Source organism: Ictidomys tridecemlineatus, chromosome 5 (genome assembly GCF_052094955.1).
Source record: "Ictidomys tridecemlineatus isolate mIctTri1 chromosome 5, mIctTri1.hap1, whole genome shotgun sequence".
In the NCBI taxonomy this organism is placed as follows: domain Eukaryota; kingdom Metazoa; phylum Chordata; class Mammalia; order Rodentia; family Sciuridae; genus Ictidomys; species Ictidomys tridecemlineatus.
The window spans coordinates 73805603-73829726 of NC_135481.1; the positions used below are offsets into that span (position 1 = coordinate 73805603).

A 24124-nucleotide genomic window follows, 5' to 3' on the forward strand; every position below is an offset into this window, starting at 1 on the left:
TATTAGAAACCACTTAGTCTAATCTCTGCCTTTTAAAGATGAGGAAATTAAAACTCAGCCAGGTAGAACCTTGCCAGGATTGATCACAAGGAGAGCTAGGATACTTTTATTTTTCTTGCTAATTCATGCTTATTTTAAAAACATTCTCCTTTCCATTCATGAGTGAAAACCAAACTGTCATCAAGAGCTTAATCTGTGTATATAAGGATGAAACTGATCTGATATTTGGAAAAGCTTAAAAACAAAACAATAATCCTTTCAAAATCATAATTTTGCATCTTTTCCAAAGAGCAGTAACAGCCTATCACCAGTGAAATTATAGGAAGGAATAAGTATTTCCAACTGAAAATTGGACAAGATGTGACTATAAATCAATGAGGCTGAACTTTAGAAAAACATACCAGAAATTCATCAGCAGATGCAAATTCTCCATCACTGTCCTAACCCAGATATTGTATACTTAATTCCAGTGATACCTTCACTGCTCAAATTATTTATAAATTATCTCTTTGGAACTGTCTTAAGAACCAGTGCACATGAGACAACACCCATGCACATGACTCAATTATTCAAAGAATCAGTCTCATTATTTTATAGTTACATCCTATTTTTGACCAAAAATGGCAATATCCATCTTGATCACCCACCTTATTCACAAGACTTGACTCCAAATGGCTTTTGCTTGTTTCCAAAATTCAAATTCACCCTCAAAAGACGAAGATTTGCCACCACTGGGTATATTCAAAATAGTATGACGAAGGTTCTAAAGATAATTCCAAAAGTGCTTTGAGCAATGGCAGCATCATTGGGATAATGGTATAGCCTCCCAACGTGACTTCCTTGAAGGAAAGAACACTCATGTGGATGTGTAAGTTCTGGTATGTTTTTGAATTTTTAACTTAAATCAATCTTTTTCTCTCATAGTCACATCTCTTAGATGAGGTGAAAAAAATAAGCATAATATTAAATATAAATTTGAACTCTTTAAAAATAACACCATTCAGAAGATTTCCCCATATATATCCACCACATTTCAAGCTTTACATTATGCACTTTAAAACTGAGAATTGTAATTACAACACAGAATAACATTGCCAATTTGAAAGCATCAGGAGTACATTGATAAGCCTTACACAAAGATGCATGGTTGCTGTTTAAATTTACTTAAGTTTTTCTTACCTGTAAACAAGGGTGTCATCATAAGTACCATTGTACTGAATTTGAAACATACGTATTCCAGGAATATTTCTTTGAAAATTAAATTTAAGTAGTGCTGTAGACGAAGTTGCTTCTGCCACCACGATTTTATCCTGACTCATTTTAGTGTCCCCATTACTACTGCTTGCATTAGAACCTGACTTAGTAGAAGTTGAGATATCTGAGGAACCAGGATCGGGCTCATGGATATGATTTGTACTGTTTAATAGGTGAGGGAGCTTAATTATATGAAGATCCACTGTTTGTGTGGCTTCCCCAGCAGGATTAGAAGCAATACAGGTAAAAGCACCTGTGTCTTTTACAGTTGTTATGAGAATGTCAAGTGTTCCGTTATCATACACCAGCGATCTTGTTGCATTTGAAATAAGCTTCCCTTCAGGAGAAATCCAATGAATTGCAGGTTCAGGGTCTCCCCTGGCTTTACACCTTAGCGTTGCCCTTTGTCCCTCTAAGACCCTCATCTCATGTGTATGACGAGTAATGAGGGGAGGCTCACACAAAAACTCTTCCTCAGGAATTGACCAAAAGTAGCGGCCAGTTAAAAGTGCAGGAGAAGCACAGGTCTCCAGATCATCTTCTCTGGACAAACGCCTTAGCCACAGCAATTCACAATTACAATGCAAAGGGTTTCCACCAAAACTCAGTGCAAATGTGGATGGACTTATGATTCCTGAGGTTGCTAGGACCTGAGCTCGCTGAAAGAGAGGGTCAGGTGGTAGCTTCTGCAATTTATTTGATGTTACATCTAGCCGAGTCATCTTGTGCAAGTGGGAGAAAGTCCCTTTAGGAATGTTATCAATCATATTATGATCCAAGCTAAGGGTGTGCAAACTAACCATCTTCTCAACAGCATCCCAAGGAATAGTTTCTAGATTATTGTAGGATAGATCCAGCTCCTCAAGGGCAAACACATCATCAAATGCTGTAGAAGAAATTAAAGTCAGTTGATTGTTATTCAATATTAAATGATGGAGATTGGAAAGCCCACTGAACATATCATTTGTGATTTTAGTCAATCTGTTGCTATTCAAATGCAGAGCCCTCAAATTCCGTAGGTCAGCAAAAGCATGAGGTGTAATAAAACTTATTGTATTCCTGGATAGAGTCAGGTCCACCAAGCTGGTCATATTGGCAAAATCTTTTCTTTTGATATTTGTAACAAAATTGTCTGCCAAACGCAGTTCCACAGTTCTTCTGTCAATGTTTGGTGGAACAAATAGAAGCCCTTTCTTGGCACAAAGGGTTGCAAGATTAGGAGACAAAATCTGACAGACACAACGCTTTGGACAGATCTGAGCTCTCACTGCTATGCCAATGAAAAACAGATAAAAAAGAAATTTTTCCATTGTAGATCAGATTTAAGAACCTGTAGGATAAGATAAAAATATAGTGTTAGTATCTAATCATTTTAGTAATGTTCTTATTTCTACCTGAATAATATTTTATGCAAATTGGAATACAAAAATAATTTTATGTTGTTTTTAAAACAAGTGACTATTAAATATCTGTTCTGTACTAGAGGCTATAATGGGCACTAAGGATGAATTATATAATATTCACAATTTCATAAGATTTAAAGTCAAATCGGAAAAATAAAAAAAAAATCTGATCTGATTACTATAATTCTGTAAATTAAGTGCCATTTAAAAAATATGTCCAAGATAATCCATGGGTACACAAAACAGACACATTTAACCCGTATTAGAGAGCTAGGGTTCAGGGAAAAAACTCCATAAGTCCCGAAGAACCCCTTTTTCATGTAAGTTCCAAAGATTAGTGGTGTACCAAAGGATTTGCAAGTCGTTTGATTCACTATCCTAAATAGAAACAATAAAAGGCAATATTTGCCATGAAATTGAACTTGTAGCATATTTTTAAAGTATGTTCAATAATTTATCCATTATTTACTCATACCACCATACAACCATTATGTTGTATCTCAAAACACAAGATTTTAATTCTCAAAATAACAAGGTTGAAAACTTACCACAAAATCAACAAGTTCCCTAAATATTAGAACATTCTGTTAATTAAAAATATGAATTTTTGGAGATAATTTATGGAAAGCCTTTATTAAAATGCTTGTGATTAAATTGATATCACATTCTGGTTTTCTTCTTTTAAAACATTAGCAATTTCTAATTTAATTTTAAAAATAATAAATACTTAATTTCCATTTCCACTTTGATCTTAATTATATGATATTGAAATTAAACCCCCAAATAAAAGTAGCAACAGAAATATAATTGAAAAGTATCACACACTGTGTTTTAAATACCCAGAGTGAAAATAGCTGTAGAAAATCACCCAACTTTTTAATTGAATATAAATAAGAATTTACAATTAGTCTAGTAATATTGTACTTAAGTTTTCTAAATGAAAACTCTCTTATAATTCAGAATTATTTCATACACTATGAAGTATGCTAATAATTAATAAGAATTATTATTCTCAACAAATAGGCTTCTGTTCATGAGAGAACAACTAATATTGAAATAGCCTTTCCAAAATGAACAGCAAACAAATGTGTAAAATATATAAAACAACAGTTTTTAGACATTGGAAATAACTAAGCACAGAACCATGATCCATGAGACAGTGAATTTTTTTTTTTTTTTTTTTAAAAAAGAACTTTCTACTTTCTTCAGGATACACCTTCTAAGCTATGGTTCAAGGAGGCAAGACAAGGCAAACAAGATCAGTCCTATTAACCTGAAGAGGCAGAGATTGGAGTGCAGAGCCTTGGTAGCCTGCATTTGTGAAGCAGAACCCCAACAAGGTGGAAGTTATCAAATAAAAAGTTCCAGTGGTCTAGGTAGGTGGAGTTAGGGAAATAGATGTGGAGCATTGTAAACAGGGATCTTAAAAAGAAAATGACAGAAAAGCGAACAAAAATCCAGTGATATGTAGAACAATCTTAAGAAGTCAATGTGAACATAACTGGATTGACAGCAAAAGGCAGCGGGGCAGAAATACATTTGAAAAACAAGCTTCCAAGTAAAATTTAACAACAACAACAACAACTATAAATCCAAGTTCAACCAAAACCATATCGAGACACATTATTATCAAATTGTAGATTTCCATGTACAGTGGGAAGACCCTTAAAAGCATACACAGAAGTAAAAGATTATAATAAGGTGAGGTGGACAAAGTAAAAGTAACTGCTGATACCTTACTAACTCCTCTTTATAAACAAAGCAAGATGGAAGACTCTGAAAGCATCATTAAAGTGCTACAAGAAAAAAGAAATGCCCAAACATTGGAAAGACTGTCTTTCTATAAAAGATTAAAATACAATAAAAATATTATTGGAGATATTTCAAGATATTATTGGAGAGTTTCATGACTAGCAGGATCTAAAGAAATGTAAACAATCATTTCTTTAGACTGAGGAAAACCTATATCAGATAGAAGAAACATCAATCTCTATAAACAGATGAAGAACAATGGAAATGACATTATCTGTAGGTAAGTATGAATATTTTTGTCATGTTTTACTAGGCATTTAAACAATATTTTTGGTAGAGGTGTAGAAATTCAAAGAGGCAACCAGTGTCACCTTAAAAACAAAAACAAGCTGAATAAGCAAAACATCATATTCTTAAGGAAGAATAACATCATAATGCTGTGAGGGCAAATAAATTTTTTAGATTTTATTTAGGTACTGAGATTGAACCCAGAGGAGCTCTTACTAGCTACACACCAGCACTTTCTATTTTTTTATCTTGAGATAGGATCTTTATAAGTTGCTGATGATGGCCTCAAACTTGAGATCCTCCTGCCTCAGCCTCCATAGTAGCTGGGATTATAGGCATGTGCCACTGTGCCAGGTGAATACAAAGAAAGTGAAAGTACCTATATTTAAGAAGTTAACAGTCCTCCTATCTCACAACAGAAAAGGAAATAAATGGCCTATCTAGCATAAATTAAGGTGAACAAAAACCTGCTTATATATAAATAAACTTTTCAGAGTCATGTGCAGGGTGGCATAGTAAAGAAGTATTAAACTCTAGCTCATTCACACGGGTCTTCATTAAATCTTGAGCATATTAGCTTAAAAATATAGGCATGGAAAGAGAACAGGTAAAATTTCCCTCCATTGGTCCATATTTCTAGACAACAAAGAATTGAAGAAGGAAAGAAAACCTGCAGGTAGGACTGGGATTATAGCTCAGTGTTCAAGTGCTTGTCTAGCGGGGGTAGGGCCTGTGTTCAATCCCCTTCACCACAATAAATAAAGAAACAAGGTTTAGCCCTCAGGCAACCTTACTTTTTTTCCTTCCTTCCTTCCTTCCTTTATTTCTTTCCTTTTTTTTTTTTTTGTTAGGAAAGGAAAGAAAAAAAAGCAGAAGAGAGGGAGGGGGAAATGAAAAGAAAAAAAAAAAGCTACTCATATATATCCTCTATAGAAGACTAAGGGAAGAAGAGATAAGCTCAATCCCTTTTTATACTGATATTTATCAACATAGAATAATACCTAGAGAGGCATTCAACATCTGAGAAAGTTTCCTAGAAGAAATCTAAAACCTTTGTAGACTGTGAAGTAACCGCAGCCATAAACAAAGTCACCTGTGAGATTTGAGATCAAAGATCTCTCTCAAGAAATGTAGGCAGCAACAGTCTTAGAGCAGGGTGACATTTCTATAAGTTTGGAAATCAGGTGATTTAACTGAAAAAATAGAGGTAAAACTTCGAAGCCAATGTAGGACTCAGACACCAGGTCTTACTAAATAGAAAATTGCCAGATCTCCTCAAACCCCTTGAAACTGTGGTGAACTGAATCACAAGGATGTTGCTACCAACCACACAGGTTAACTGCTGAACTTATAGATTCAGTCCCCGTTCTCAGACTGAAAGGAAACAGATATCATCCTATTTTTTAAAAATATATGTTATTTAATCCTCTGCTTCATAAAAATATTTCATATAAAATTAGAATTCCCAAAAGACCTGTAAAAGCAAGAAAAGTTGGCCAACTTTCCATATAGAAACGAACAGAAACAGACACAAAGACACCCTAAATGTTAAAATTACAATGAAGAATATAATACTTTAATAAGAATACTGAAGTATCTAGTGAAAACTTAGGAAACATATAAGATTAAGAAATTGAGATGAAATGTGGAAATAATTTCTAAATTGTTTAGAATGCTCTAAATGATAAAAAAAAATCATTAAATATACCTAACAGAAAATTAGACAAAGCAGAAAAAAGTTATCATTGGACTTGCAGACAAATTAATTGGAAGAGAAATTAATCTTAGACAAACAAAAAACATTAAAGGACAGTATAAAAAGTTTGAGATTATAGGGAAAATATTAAAATCTAACACAATCATAACTGGAACTATGAATAAAAGAGAAAGAAGAGAGGGATGGATGGATGAATAGACAGAGAGAGATAGAGAGGGAATATGAGGCAGAAGAAACATTTGAAGCAATAATAGTTGAGAAGTTTCCAGAATTGATGACATTAGTGATATAAACAGGCCATTTCATCTACATATAATTTTCTACAAAGACAATTATATGTAGATGAAAGAGTATGTTGCTGAAAACTAAATATAAAAATAGAAGACATACACACAGAGAGCGAGACAGAGAGTGAGAGAGAGAAAGGCATTACATATGGGAAAATAACCATACTATTTGTAATTCAGAATGAGAGTAGGAAACTTAATGAACTCTATTTTTATATCCAATAAAAATAATAGGAACATAAATATATACAGGCAAAGACTAAGAAAAATTCATCTCAGTCTCAACAACATAAAATGAAATAAGTACACTAGCATGGAAGAAATAGGGAAATAATCAACCCACTGGGAAAATATAAAATGTATACCAAAGTGCTGTGCTTAATCTTAAAATATATCAAAAATTTCAAACATAATAGAATGTAAAGTTTTTTAAAAAAGAATATTATTATGCCTAAAATAGCTGCATCCACCCATAAAACATTTAAGAAAAAAAGCACATATACTTTTAAAATAAAGATATAAACAATTCAGAGGCTGGAAAATTTTGTCATAAAAATGCTGAGCACAAAAGACTGCCTTGACAATAAATTAGATAAATTAGTTTTCATGGTGAAAAAGGGTGAAATCATCAAAAAAACCACCATGAAAACATTGGATGTACATGAATTTTACAACAGAGGGTCAAAGCATACTAAACAACACGTGCCAAAACTAAAGAAAGAAATACATACTTACAACTCATGCTACAAACTCTTAACCTTTGATTAGTTAATTAAATATGCTAACTAAAAAAAATAGCAATAGCTGTGAAATAAGCAGCAGCCCTGTAACACTATCAATCAAACTAATTTAATCTGTCTATGGACCTCAATGCCAACAAACACCAAATATGAGTTAGTTGAAACACAAATTCTTTCTAGGTGTCCACAGAATTTTACTAAAATAATCTAAACAGTAAGACTTAATCCTCAAAATATGCAAAACAATTAACTCAGAACATATTATCTGAGAACTTTGTGTTTCAGTATAAATCAATCAAAACAAAATAATTACAGGGGAAATGTTTGGATATTTAAATTTTTTATGACTCAAAGACAGGAGTTACAGGAGAAAATAGACAATATTTTGAGCAGGGTGAAGATGAAAACAAAGTGTGACATAATTCATGGGATTAAAAAGTGCATACATAGGAAAAAAAGTTTAACATCAATGATCTATTTGAAACCTCAAAAAATAAAAAATGAAAAACAAATGATAGATAAAAAAATTACCCCCAAAAAATATAGGAAAAGGAATAAAGTAACAGCAGAGATTATTGAGATGAAAGTCAGATACAAAATAAAAAAATACACAAATTCAAAAGTTAGTTTTAGAAATATTGCTACACTTCATCTCAATCTGTGAGACTAATTGAGAAAAAAAGAGAGAAAACAAAAATTACTGACAAAAAGAATAAAAAGTAAATGTCAATGTAGACCTCAAAGACATTTAAAAATTCATAAAGGGAATTTATTAAAAATTCATGTCATTGTACTTGACAACTTCAGTAACAAGAACCAATCTATAATAAAACACAAAATACCAAAATAGTGAGACAATAAAACACATATAGGAAATATAAACAATATCATATTTGTCAAATAAAGTGAATTCAAAATATTCACAAAAAAGGAAATTCCAGATCCAGTTGATCTACTGATGTGTCTATTATAATTTAAACATAAAATAAAATAAAATTTAAATATATAATATAAATTATCAATATATAATTTAAATATACTATGTGATATATATAATTATTTATATGAAACATACATAAATTTATAATTTAAATATAATATTTATATAGATATAATTAAGAGAGAAATAGGAGATATATTGTATGTAATACAATATAATACATTATCTATAGTTAATCAAAAATTAGAGTTTAGAAAAAATGTATCTTCTTAGTTTTGTCATATATTTTTAAATATGTGATTCCCATCTCAACTTAAATTATTCCTCATGTCTCATAACCCGACTTATTCTTTAGCGACAGGCAACGTAATAACATCTCTGAAGATACAGTGATTTAGAAAGTAACCATAAGTTTAGAATAAAATGTGGAGGACTCTCTGACCTCTATTTTTAATTTCTGTCTGACATTTCCACGTAATGGTAAAAAATGTACTGTGATTAGTTTCTCAAGTTATTAGCACAAGGTGAAGATTTCAGTTTGTAAAAGAAACAAGGTAAGAGATTTTTTAATATGGCATAGTTCTCACTGCCAGCTCACAATTAATCCTTTACATATTTATTAAATTAATATATGGCCAACTGAAGAAATGAATATAAATGGAAGGGTAATGCAGTTTATATGCTTTATTGGAATAAATTATTTAAACGTTCATTAAAATAATTGAACACATTTTTATCATTTTTATCAGGTTACATAAAACTATTTCAAACACAATCTATTACTTTTTTGAAATAGCTAAAGCAAACCTCACTAACAAATTTTTATTAAATATTTGAGTGGTTCTGTTTCTCTTCTAATAGTGATATAGTTGCACTTATATAGATAATACTTACACATCTCTATATTATATGTTCTTTCAAGCAAATTTCTTTCAGACACCAAGTGACACATTTTAAATAAGTAGAGAGTCTATCACATGCAAATTGGAAATGATTTTTCCAATATTGCATACATTTTTTGGATTATAGCTATTATATAACATATGCTCAAGAGAAATCAGTATTTATTTGGCAACCAGAATGGGATACAAAAGCAAATTTAGATTTTACAACCAACTGAGACAATAGTCTATTCTCTGCAGAAACCAATATGGTAACAATTTATATGTTGAGTTAAAGGAAAACTACTGAGCTCATCTACAGCTGCCTTGCCATTATTCAAGAGAACTTTATCAATTCAAAGATGCCCCTTTGTCCAGGCTAATATCTGGGTACAAATATTCATGCATGCTGATGAATTGTTTTATGGTGTCAAAACAGTTATAATCAGGAGGCCAGGTGCAGTAGCACAGTCTGTGATCCCAGTGGCTCAGGAGGCTGAGACAGGAGAATCTCGAGTTCGAAGCCAGCCTCAGCAATGATGAGGCACTAGGCAACTCAATGAGACACTGTCTCTAAGTACAAGACAAAATAGGTCTGGGGATTTGGCTCAGTGGTCAAGTGCCTCGGAGTTCAATCCCTGGTAACCCCCCACAAAAAGTTATAATTTTATAAAGATATTTAATAATATAATTATATAGAAAACACATTTCAGCCTTTTTATTTCAAATATTTTTAGTTTTCTGCTTAATTTTTTCTTAAAAGAACTTAAGAACAGAAACATTTTGAATTGCATTCTCCATAGAACAACAGACTAAGAATATTGTGATTCAACCTATTAAAGGCAAGCCTCAAAATATGACATGTATAACTATAAAAATTATCTTATGAAAATTATTTTTTCGTCTTTAATTATAAGACATTAATAAAATTATTTAGCACATTGAACATAATAAATAAATAAAATTTAATCCATTCACTCATTTTTTTTCATTAATTTCTTCAGGAAAATTCACTTAGAATCTGCAATGCATACAAAGTGCTTTGCTGGAATCTACCAAGTCTAGAAAGTTAACATTTTTATAGAATATACACATAATATAATAGAAGACAAAATGTGAAAAGTTTTGACTTACTGTACATTTTCACACTCAAATTTACAGAGTTTGAATGGATTTGCAAGTTCTTACTATATAATATAGTAATTTTTGCTCTTCTCATATGTATATAAAAATGTATGTATTTTAATATAACATATGTCCACATAAACACATACATTGTTTATAAGTAGGGACTCACAGTCAGCGGTTACTCTCCATTGCTTCTCCGTCCTTTACTCCTAGGCAACCATTAGTCTGTATTATGTCACTGCAGATTTGCTTACTTCAGACATTTTATATAAATAGATCACACAAATTTTGTTGTTTCCTTAGTATAATGGAAAAAAAGAACTTTTCCTTAAAATAATGTTTTGAAGATTCTTTCATGCTGTAGCACGTATCAGTATTTCATTCCATTCTTATTGCTTCATCTTAATTATACAGAAGTTTTGGTTTCATAGTGGCATATTTATACATGCATATAACATAATTTTATCAATTCCACACCCCAGTATCTCCCCTTACTGATTTCCCTCTTAAACTGATTTCCTTCCTGTACATTCATGGTCTCACTTTTACATTCATGACAACCATCCCACCCCCTAGCTTCCACACTTGACGGAAACCATATGCTTGTCTTTCTGAAACTGGTCTATTTTACATAATATGATGACCTCCAGTTTGATCCTTTTTCCCAAACTGGCAAAAGTTTGTTCTTTATTGCTGAATAAGAAAAAAATCTGCATATATACAATTTCTATATGCACTTATTTGTTGATAGATTACTAAACTGATTTTGTATCTATTGTGAATTGTGCTCCGAGAAACATGGGTATGCATGAAAGAATGTCTCTCCCACTGTTACATGAGGATATTTTAGTAGTCTGCTTTCTGATTAAAATGTACTCTGAGCTAGGGATATATTTGAGTAATAGAGTGTTTACTTTACGTGTTAAAATTGCTAATGTTCAATCTTCATAACTGCTCCAAGAGGAACAAGCATCACTAACAATGACAACTTTCAGGCAAACCACAAATTGATACATAGTAAAATGTTCTCTAAAACCACATTAACCAAAGAAAATGAGAGAAATAATACAGAATAACCTTCAAAATAAGCTAAATAAAGAATGGAAAATTAGATTTTAGATATTCATCTCTAGAATCACTCTCATAAGCTCAGGAATTCCAGTTATCCCTGCCATGTGTTAGAAGATCCATCTGTAGGGATAATGTGGGACACTGTGAAAGCCAAGAAATAGTGACTGCCATTGGACTCTGCCCTCACCTATTCCAATTGTCTACATATACCTTTTACACCTTTGTATATGACTATCTTCCTAGGTCCAGAATTGCCTTATATGGATTCCAGGATCTCTCATACACCAGGCAATACATTACCACTGAGCTACATAGACAGTCCAGATAGAAGCCAAAAAAAGGGTGTCAGGAGGGAAAGAAGATGGAGAAGTTGCCAAAGATACCTGGTCTTTTCACAACATAGAAACAAGGCAAAGAAGGAATGACTGAACATAGAATTTTACTAAAAGTTTACACCTGGATTAAAGAACTGTAAAAAACTATATCAATAAATTTTTCATTTTTTCATAAGGTTGAAGAGTACATGCTTTGCTCTGAAGTCATATAGTAAATAGGGTTCAGTGGCTTCTCTCAATGTGGTGCTGAGAGAAGACAACAGAGGATGCACATTGAATGAAAGCATCAATGCCTGGATAGTCACCCACCCCAGGGTCTTAGCAGAAAGAAACTCACAAAAAGAGTGTCATGCAAGATCATTGCAAGCAATAATCATCCCAATAGATGTGCACAAATAAAAGCTTTGTGAAAAATCAAGGAAACAAACCACTCTAAACAACCCATGATACTTCAACAACTGATTCCATTTATATCCCAAAAGAGATGTCAGAGAAAGAATTAAGAAAACCCAGAGATAAAATAGTCAATGAACTAAAGGGTATAAGGAGTAAAATTAGAAAAAACAGGAAGTGAAAAACCATCTGAATAAGGAGATAGATAGAGATTCTGAAAAAGAATCAAACAGAAATCCTGAAAATGACTGGGTAAATCAAATTTAAAAGTCAATGGGAAACATCATTAAAAGATTATATAGCTTCAAAATAGACTGGATCAATTCAAAGATAGATTTTCAAGCATTGAAAATAACATATATAATCTTGAAAACAAAGTTGACAGTTTAGCAAACATGTTAAAGGATGTGACAAGAATATTCAAGAAACCTGGGATAATAGCAAAGGACCAAATTTGAGAATTTCTGGGGTAAATGAAGGTTCCCAAATACAAACTAAAGAAATACAAAAATTCCTTACCTAAGGAATAATATTAGAAAATTCACAAATATCTGGAACAATATGGGAATACAAATGCAAAAATTACATAAAACTCCAAATAAGTAAAAAGATACTCTAAGATATATTATATAAAAATATCTAATATATGGAAAAAGGATAAAATTTTAAAAATCTGTAAGAGAAGATGGCAGGTCACATTTAGTGATAAACTAATTCACTTTTCAACTGATTTCTCACCCTACACCCTATAAGCCAGAAGGACTTGAAATAATATATACTAATCCCTGAATGAAAATGGGTGCCAACCAAGATTGCTAGACTCAGCAAAATTATCTTTCAAAACTTGAGATGAAATAAAAAAACCTTTCATGATAAGCAGAAACTAAAAAAAATTATAACACTAAATCTGTGTGACAAACATATTCAATGAAAAGTTTATGTAGAAGAAATAAAAAATAAAAATAAAAACCAGCATAGGAGTGAATTATACTAGAATAGTTAATTAAGGAGAAGAAAATCTGAATTAAGCATTAGAAATACAGCAAAATAGCAGGAAATAAAAATAAATTCTCTATAACATTGACTGTAAATGATATAAACTCTCCAATCAAAAGATACAGATTTTCAGATTAAATTTTAAAAAAAGATCCAACAAAATGTTGTTTCCAAGAGACTCATCTTACAGACAAAGACATTCACAGACTATAGGTGAAAGGTTGGTAAAAGATATATCCTGCAAATGGTTGTCAAATCAAGAATTGATAGCAACTCTCATATTATATAAAGTGGACTTTAAGCCAAAATTTCTCAGAAGAAAAAAACAGGTTACTTCATACTAAGGGAATCATTCAACAATAATTCACAATGATTGCAAATATTATGCCCCAAACAATGGTGATTTTATATATATAAAATAAAGTCTTCTCAATATTAAGACTCATGTAGACCACAATACTATAATACTGGGTGATTTCAGTATCTTCCTCTCACCTTGATAGGCCATCTAGACATAAATTAAGTAAAGATTTTTCAGAACCATAAAAATACTATTAACCAAATTGATTATATATATATACACACATATATATATAATATTTCATCTATGAACAACTGAATTATTATTCTTCCCATTAGCACATGGGAAATTCTGTAAAATGGATCATATTTTAGGGCACAAAGCAAATCTTAAAAAAATAAAAAAATAGAGATAATTACTTGCATCCTATCAGATCATAATGGAATGAAATCAGAAGTTGATAAAATAAAAAAACAGAAACCACTCTAACTCTGGAGATGAAATAATATTCTTTTGAATGACAAATGACTACCATAAGGGAAAAAATCTTACAAGAAAAGTCAGAGTAGTAATAAAACATAGCATAATCTCTGGACAAGTATGAAGGCAGTTCTAAGAGGAAAGTTTATAGTACTGAGTTCCTACATTAAAAAATAGAAGATACCAAGTAAATAATCTAAGATTATAATGCAAGTTCCTAGAAAAGTAACACTTATAAAATATCAAAATCTAAAAAGACAGAAAATAATTAAATGAGAGTCTAATTCATTTAAATAGAAAAATTTTAAAAACTAGAAAAATAATCAATAAAAAGTTGGTTTTGGTTTTTTTAAAGATAAGCAAGATTGATAAAAGCTGGCCAAATTAATCAGAAGAAATAAAGAGATGGTCTAATTAACAAAATTAGAAAGGAATAAGGAAACATCACAGATACACTGGAATACAGAGGATCATTTGAAATTGTTTTGAAAATTTACATTCCAATAAGCTAAAAAATCTTGAAGATAATGACAGATACCTAGAGACATGACCTTTCCCAATTGAACCATGAAAATATTAAACACTTAAACAGATCAATATCAAGTAATGAAAATGAGTCAGTTAATAAAATCCTTCCCACAAAGAAAAGCCCAGAGCTAGATGGATTCTGAGCCTAGATCCATCATACCTTTCTATAAGGAAATAATCCTTCTCAAATTAGTCTATGAAATAGAAAAGGAGGGAATATTTCCAAATTCATTCTATGAAGCTAGTATCACCTAGATACCAACTTCAGACAAAGACACATCAATGATAGAAACTTCAGACCAATATCCTTGATGAACATACATGCAAAAAATTCTAAATAATAAAATGACAAGCCACATAAAAAAACATATTAAGAAGATATTGAACCATGATTGACTGGGTTTCATCCGATGGATGCAAGGTTGGTTCAACAAATGCAAATCAATATGAAATTTACTACATAAACAAAGACAATAATCACATGATAATCTAAACAGATTCAGAAAAAAATGAAAAATTCCAGCTCCCATTCATTTTTAAAATACTAAAGAAACTAGGGATAGAAGGAACTTACTCAACATTATAAAAGTTATGTATGAAAAAGGTCAATACCATACTGAATGGAAAAAAAATTGAAAACGTTTCTTCCCAAAACAGGAACAGGCAATGATGTCCACTCACACCACTGTTGTTCACCGTAGTCCTTAAAGGTCTAGCCAGAGAAATCAGTCAAGAGTAGGAAATTAAAGGTATACAAATAGGGAACAACAACAACAAATAAAAACTTAAAAAACAAACTGTTGATACCATGTTCCTATATTTAGAAGACCCAAGAAACTACATCAGAAGACTCCTAGAGTTGGTAAACAATTTTAGTAAAGTAGCAGGTTACAAATATTATCATACATAAACCAACAACTTTTCTATACTCCAATCATAAATCTGCTGAAAAAGACATTGGGAAAACCACACCATTCACAGTAACCTCAAAAAAATGTGTGGGAATTAATCTAATGAAGGAGGTGAAAGAACTTGCAATGAAAATTGTGCAACACTGAAGAAACAAATTCAAGAAAACTGTAGAAGACAGTAAATCCTCCCATGTTCTTGAATAGGCAGAATTAATAGTATCAATATGGCCATACTCCAAAAGTGCTATACAGATTCAATGCAATTACCATCAAAATAACTGTCAACATTCTTCACAGAACTAGAAAAAATAGCCCTAAATTTGGAAGGAAAAGAAATCCAGAATAACCAAAACAATCCGGAGCAAGAAGAGTGATGTGAGAGACATCACAATACCAAACCTCCAATTACACCACAAACCTATAGTAACAAAAACAGCATAGTATTGCCATCCAAAGAGGCAGGAAGACCAATGGAATACAGTAGAAGACTTGGAGACAAATCCACATAGATTCAGTCATCTGACACTTTAAAAAGGTGCCAAATATATATATATATATATATATTAAAGATAGTCTTTTAAACAATGGTGCCACAAAAATGGTATAAAGAAGAATGAAACTTGATCCCTCTCACTCTGAACAAAAGCCAACAAAATGGATCATACACTTAGGAATTAAACCCAAAACTTCTACTGTTAGGAGTAAATACAGGCTCAATACTCACACATATTGTCAAAGGAATTGACTTCATAAACAAAACTCCTAAAGTACAAGAAATAAAACCAAGGATCAATAAGTGGGATGGTATCAAATTTAAAAGCTTCTTCACAGTTAAGGAAACAACTAAAAGCATGAATATAAGGTCTACAGAATAGGGAAAGACCTTTCCCACCTGCTCCTCAGAAGAGGCACTCAAATCCAAAATATATAAAAAACTCAAAAACACCAAAAACCAAACCAAACAACCCAATAAACAAATGGGATAGGAACTAAACAGATACTTCTCAAAATAAGAAGTATAAATGACCAATAAATATAAGGAAACAGGTTATAAATCTCTATCAATTAGGGAAATGCAAATCAATATTACATTGACACTGTGTCTCATTCCATTCATAATAATAATTATCAAGAATACAAATAATAATGAGTGCTGGCAAGAATGTGGGGTAAAGCTACCCTCATGAATTAATGGTGGGACTACAAATTAGTACAACCTCTGTGGAAAACAATATGAAGATTCCTCAAAAAACTAGGAATAGAACCACCATATGACCCTGCTATCCCTCTCCTTGGTATAAGTCCAAAAGACCTAAAACAAGCAGACTATATAGATGCAGCCATATTAATGTTTATAACAGTACAATTCACAATACTCAAGTTATTGAACCAACCTAGATACTAGTCAGCAGATCAATTAATAACAAATAGTATGTATATATAATATATATATATATATATATATATATAGAGAGAGAGAGAGAGAGAGAATTCCCTGCCCCCTACTTCACTTGTACCTCCATAAATCTCAGATGCTTTGGATCACAGCAATTACATGTATATATTTTCTATATGACTTGAGATATATATATATATATATATATATATATATATATAATTAAGTCATAAACAAGAATGAAACTTTGGTATTTGTTGAAATAAAGAGGATGAGATTTTATGAAAACATTAGAGAGATCAGTAGAGTAGAGAAAATTAATTGAGAAGGAAGGAAGAGGGATAGGAAGTAGAAAGAGTAGTAGAATTAATGTGACATAACTTTTCTATGAACATATCTGAATCCCATCTTTATGTATGTTCACCAGGCACTAATTAAAAAAAAAAAAATATATATATATATATCGGGGGCTAGGGATGTGACTCAAGCGGTAACGCGCTCGCCTGGCATGTGTGTGGCCCGGGTTTGATCCTCAGCACCACATACAAACAAAGATGTTGTGTCCACGGAAAAATAAAAAAATATATATTAAAATTCTCTCTCTCTCTGTCTGTCTGTCTGTCTCTCTCTCTCTTACCCCCTCTCTCTCTTTAAAAAAAAATATATATTTTTAATGTTTATAACATTAAAAAAAATATATATATATATATATATAAACATTAATGTTAGTAGAGGTAAAAGAGTAATGGGAGGGAGGGGGAAACGAAAGAGGAAGTACTGAGGCTTAATTACAGCAAATTGGATTCCGTAATTATATAACTATGTAAAAATAAACCCTAATATCATGTATAACTAAGCTGAATTAATAAAAAGAGAAACTAAAATTTTTATTGCTAAATATTGGAATAAAATGGAAAGAGGCAAAATTTAAAAAAAAAATTGGGGGGGGGGCAAGAGAAATGGAAGAAGAAAAATTAGAATAGAAGAAAGGCAAAATAAAGGGAAACAATATCAAAATGAGAAAGAAGAAAAAGGCATAGAGAGTAAGTATGATTAATGATGTTCAAAAAAAAAAGGAAACGAAACACAACAGATTGTATACAATTTTATAAAAATATTCAATAAAAATAAAAACATTAACAAATACTGAGGGGAATAAAAATAAATCTACATTGAAGACAATACCAAAGAAATAAAGAAAACATATCTTAGAAAGGATGAATTTCCTCTTTGACAAGGTTTTAAGGTATGGTGTCTTTTTCCAAGGATTCCCAAATTCGAAATCCACCAGTTAATGGCACCATAGAAAATATTCAAGCCTCAGCACTACATCCTCTAATAGTATGTGTGCATGAAGGTGATGGTATTCCTCCAGTACTAAAGTGAAATAGGGTGCTGTATATCCATTTTTTCTCATGTCTGACAGCTCTTCGGTCAGACCAGGCATTGGAGAATCTCCTGCTTGTACAGAGGTGATGGTGCTGGAATATCCTTGATTTAATGACTAAATCCTTCTTGGCACAGGGTATGGGTACGTAAGTGCACATCCAGAAATATTTCAGGGCTTGGATGAAGTTTTCATGTCTGGGCACTGGAGTATTCCCTGCCCTACTTCACTTGTACCTCCAACTGCAGATAAATCTCAGATGCTTTTGGATCACAGCAATTACATGTATATATTATCTATATGACTTGCTTCAAAAGTGTTCCCCCTGTGAAGATATTTGCTGCCATCTCCACAGGAGATAAAAACAAAGGAATCTGCTTTCCTCAAACTGTAAGCTTAGATGTGACCTTCACAAAAATGGGTAAATCTTTTTCTCAAGGGTTAAGAAAAGTGCAGTGCTTCTCACACACCATCCCACCAGGCAAGCATCTTCTGTGTCAGCTAAGTTTAATCTGATTTCCTCTTTGACTCGTATATCTGAAGAAATTTTCCATCCTCTCTTTCCATTTGTGTCACTCCTCTCTCCTGCCCTGTTCTAGCAGCTTGATGAAGTCATTCTCATTTTCTCAGTAAACAGAATCTGAGACCTTTCTAGATTCTCTCAATTTAATATTGAACCTCAGTGTATTCCCCTGGTCACCCACTTGGCCTCTTAGCTGTTCTCCAGCTGCTTCAATATAAACTGTGAAAGAGCTAGATCGTGTAGTCTGCTTAACTCCACTATCATAGTTCTGCTTTCCTCTAAAATTATCAGGAGTTAATCATTTATTTTACTAGTCTCTCTTCAGAATTTCCATTTGAAAAGTGCTAGCAGATGAGTGTAGTAAAGATTTTAGAATACTATAAAAGACAACCCAAATGACACATTTAAGCATCATCAATCATTTTTCTTTTGTATGTCAAGATATGACTGAAGTCACCCAAATTCTTCAATCCAGATTGATAAATATTCATTAAAGAACATGAACTGTATCTCATAGGATGGAGATTGATTTCTTACATGAAAAGGTCTCAGTATTCCCTCAGTGACATGGGCTCAGTTGTCCATTTTCTTGTGTACTTGGAAGTATTCCTTACAGAGACTTTATAATGTAATTGAAAGTCTATGAATTTCAAGAGTAAATGCCATTAGTAACTGTGAAATTAATGCATTTTCTGTTGTAGAAGGTAGCTTGGAGAGAGAAAGCAGCCTAGAATTGCCCAGTGCAAAGAGGCTGTGAAGATTCCCAACAGTGCTAAAATAGCAGTAGCTTGGAGTTGAGTCAGCTGGCAGAGGTAGCAAGTGGTTACCTAAAATAAATTTCTGTTTATCGTGAGCTTTTTCATCGATATTCAAAAATAAGTCGGGAATATTTTGGAAAGAGAGGTGATATGTGTAGAAAAGAGGTAATTAATTGATATTTAAAACTTCAACTTATTGAGCCAGTAGTGCCTCTAACTATAATTAATCTGTGGAATATATGACTGCTTGTTTAAACAAATAATCTGATATTTCACTTTAATAGATTTCCATAAGGCATAATATTTAAGACTAAATGAAACAAAGGAGGGCCCAATTTTGGAGCTCAGTGCCAGGCCACTGCAGTGAAACTCAGTACTTATCAGAAAACCAAGGCACTTATGCCCAGTGAAGAGATTACAGATGGAGTTTCTTTATCTGGCTCTGCATCAAGTGGATACTTGTTCCACAGGTGAACAGACTAAGTCTTATGCTTTGTCCAGTGTCATTGCCAGCCTTGGCATAGACCTGGAGCATAAATATTTTCTCAAAAATTTTCATAATAATATTTTTTCAAGTGCAACCCACTTATCAGCCTTGGTGACCAAGGGACTGCCTTTACCAGCATTACCCCAACCTTGGACAATTTGACATAGAGAAACATTAAATTTGCTTGGGATAAGATGAAGTGGCAAGCATATTTTATCTTCAAACTAACACTGGGCTGCTAAAATCTAACAGTGGGCAGATGATCCCCATGTTTGGGCCAATACCTACAGAAACAGCCTCTGGAACAGTTCCATTTCTAGGCAGATATGGGTTTAAAACACAAATTTAAACCCATACTAGGTAGGTCATGGCCATGTGAACATTGGTCTTTAAACTAGTGCTTTGCTGGCCTTGGCGTATACACAACATTGCAGAATTGGTGGCTAATGGCATCTTGGGCTGATCCTACAATAGTAATTCTGCACAGTTCTGAGGTAAAACCTGAAATGTCTAACTGTAGGTGGGTGACTGTGCACAAAGATTTTTAGCCTATATCTGTCCCAATAACAGGTGTGAACAGATGGAATGGCCTCTATAGGTCCTCTTCTAGTTCATGTAGAACAATGCACTAACTGCAGATTCAGTAGATATCTGGGTTTGGTTTACTCTTTAGTAATGAAATACTGATAACAAAACCAGAAAAAACATAATAAACTAAGACTTAGGATTTCATTTATGATTGAAATAGTAGAAATGATTACGGGCTTGGAGAAAAGAAGCAGACATCTTAGAATTTCTAAAGCAATGGGCAAAAACAAAACCACATGATAATGACTTGAATAAATAATCCCTTAATGCCCACATGTGTCACACCAAGAGAATCAAGAACATTCAGAGGAGTTTTCAATGTGATCACTTTTTGGCTATTCTGTGGTAAGAAACCAAGAAAGCAGATAGGCAGCTTCTCAGAAAAGTGGGTGAACAACAAAAACAAAACAAAACAAATAAAAAGGTGAGCTTTACTGGAATTTAATTTAATAGTGAACACTCAAAGCAGATCAAAGACTCGGGGGGTTGAATATAATAAAATAAGAAAGAAATCCCCAGTGCTATAGCTGCCACTATGGCCAAAGGCACAACCCAGAATAGTCCCTCTACAAGCAAAGTGGAGGGGTAAGGGAATTAAAGGAACTCCTATTATTAGGAGGACCGAAGCACGTTTGGGAACAGAGAGTTTAGAGATCAAAAACTCTGCCTGACTAAACTGAAAGGCATGACAAGTAATATCCTGTTGGGGACAAAAGCCTCATCTCTCCCAGCTGCCTGCAGAGGACAGAGAAAAAGAACCATTTTGCAGCCACAGCACAGGAGTCGGCAGCTAAGGATGCCAATTCCTGGCAACCCTGTTTGGCCCAAAATACAGACCTGGCAAACCTACACAACACAACATAGAATACACCTAAGTGACCAGGAGAAAATCAAACATGGAGGGTTACACGGGGGACAACTGGTCATGGGAACCCACCCAACTCTCCCTTTCCTCCTCCAATCCAACTGCTTGCAGAACTGCCTGGAAGAGATGTGCCTGGCTGAGAATTCCAAAGGGGAGGAGCAGGAGAGATTGAGTTTGGGGACCGAATTTGAGACCAGGAAATGTGGGGTCTACAGGTAACATAATGGACTAAGAATTAGCTTCCACATGAGTGGAAGCCAGGGGAGATCCCAGGGGTGCAGTCTTCCAGCATGGACTAGCAACACTTGGGTCCTGAAGGTGCACTGATTTACAATCTTCAGACCAATGGCAATTAGCAAAGGACCTGTAGCATACTTAATCCTAAACTCTGCTGGAACCTACCTAAACCTAAACTCTGCCGTCAGGAGTTAAGCCTACAGAATTAAATCTCTCGCTCTAGCAACCCACCTTGAGGGTGGAGCAAGCATCATACTCTAGATAACCCTGCATAATACTGCTGAGAAGGGAAGCTGAGAATATTTTGAACTCCAATGAAATGAAACAACTTTTAAATTTTTCATTGAGATCTTTTGTTTTTCCTTTTTTCTTTTCTCTGTTTAATTTGTAAGCCTAATGGTTTGTTGATATTAATACATATTCATATTAATTTTCCCTTATTTCTAGTATTTTTGAAAATAGTAACATCAACAAGACATAATAATTGTAAATATTTAAGCCCCAAACAATGGAGCACTTACATACATCAAACAAACCCTTCTCAATTTCAAGAAACAAATAGATACCAACACAATAATACTCATGATTTTAACATACCTTTCTCACCACCAAATAGATCCTCCAAATGAAAAATAAAGAAGATATAAAACTAAGAAATATAATTAGTAATTTAGATTTAAGAGACATACATCGAATGTTTCATCCATCAATGACTGAATATATTTTCTTCTCAGCAACACACGAATCCTTCTCTAAAATAGACCATATCTTAGGCAACAAAGCAACTCTTAGCAAGTAAAAAAAATAGAGATAATACCTTGCATTCTATCAGATCATAATGGAATATAATTATAAATGAATGATAAAGTAAAAAATGGAAGCTATTCTAAGACCTGAAGACTAAATAATACACAATTGAATGAACAATGGATAGCAGAAGAAATTAGGGATGAAATAAAAAAAAATTAGAGGTAAATTCGAGTAGTGATACAACATATGAAAATCTCTGGGACACTGTGAAGGCAGTTTTAAGAGGAAAGTTTGTTGCATTGATCTCATTCATTAAAATGATAGAAAGTGACCAAATAAATTACCTAGAATTACATCTCAAGGTCCTAGAAAAAAAATAATCAATACCAAAATCAGTAGAAGACAGGAAATAATTAAAATCTGAGCTGAAATCAATAATGGAAACCAAAAAAATCCAAAAAACCCCCAATGAAACAAAAAGTTACTTCATTGGAAATATAAATAAGTTTGATAAACCTTTAGCCAAGATAAAAAAGAGAATGGGGGAGAAAACTTAAATTACTAAAATTCATGGTGGAAAAAAATATTATAATGGATAATACAAAAACCAGATGATAGTCAGAAACTATTTTTAAAATTTATTCTCTAATGAAATAGACAATCTTAAAAATATCACCAAATTTCTAGAGGTATATGACCTATCCAAATTGAATAAGGAGGACATAGAAAACTTAAACATATCAATTTCAAGCAATGAAATTGAAGACACCATCAAAAGTCTACCAACAACGAAAAGCCCAGGACTAGATACCTTCTCAGCCGAGTTCTACCAGACCTTCAAAGAAGAACTAACACGAGTCCTCTTCAAATTATTAGAAAGGGAAGGAACCCTCATTCTGTGAAGCTAGTGTCATCCTGATACCAAAACCAGACAAAGACATATCAAGGAAAGAAAACTTCAGACCAATATCCCTGATGAACATAGACGTTAAAATTCTTAATAAAATACTGGCAAATTGCATACAAAAACATACAAAAAAAGTGGGGTTCATCCTAGAGATGCAAGGTTAGTTCAACATATGAAAATCAAAAAATGTAACCCATCACTTCAATAGACTTAAATGTAAGAATCACGTGATAGTTTTAACAGATGCAAACAGAATTTGAAAAATATAGCAATCATTCATGTCTAAAATACTAGAAAAACTAGGTAGAGTAGGGACATACTTCATCATTATAAAACCCACATATATGAAACCCAAGGACAACATCATGCTAAGTGGAGAAAAATTGAAAGCATTCTCTCTAAAAAGTAAAACAAGACAAGGATGCCCTCTTTTACCACTTCTGTTCAACATAATCCTTAAAACTGTAGCCAGAGCAATTAGAGAAATAAGTTAAAGGGATTAAAAAAAGGAAAAAAAAAAGTTCAAACTATCCCTACTTGCTGATGACATGATTATATATTTAGAGGAACCAAAAAATCCACAATAAGATTTCTATAACTCATAAATGAATTCAGCAGAGTAGCAGGATATGAAATTATCACACAAAAATCAATTGTGTTCGTATACAACAATGATGAGTCAGATAAAAGAGAAATTTTAAAAACTATCCCATTCACCATAGGCTAAGTGAAAATAAAATATTTTGGAATCAATCTAACAAAAGAGGTAAAAGACATCTACAATGAAAAATAGAGAAACCTAAAGTAATAAGTTAAAGAAG

General features: G+C 32.7%; 1 protein-coding gene across 6 annotated transcripts in view; it reads right to left on the reverse strand.

Moving 5' to 3' along the window:
* Positions 1–24124, reverse strand: part of Lrfn5 (leucine rich repeat and fibronectin type III domain containing 5) — a 245939-nt gene that overhangs the window by 14473 nt on the left and 207342 nt on the right. For 5 of the 6 annotated variants that reach the window (XM_021724723.3, XM_040274247.2, XM_078050188.1 and 2 more), the window contains one exon: positions 1180–2584. In XM_021724723.3, coding sequence (XP_021580398.1) covers positions 1180–2564 — 1385 coding nt within the window. In that variant the 5' untranslated portion in view covers positions 2565–2584. Of the gene's footprint in view, positions 1–647; positions 840–1179; positions 2585–24124 lie in introns of all 6 variants that reach the window. The other variant, XR_013439018.1, reaches the window with a different exon arrangement.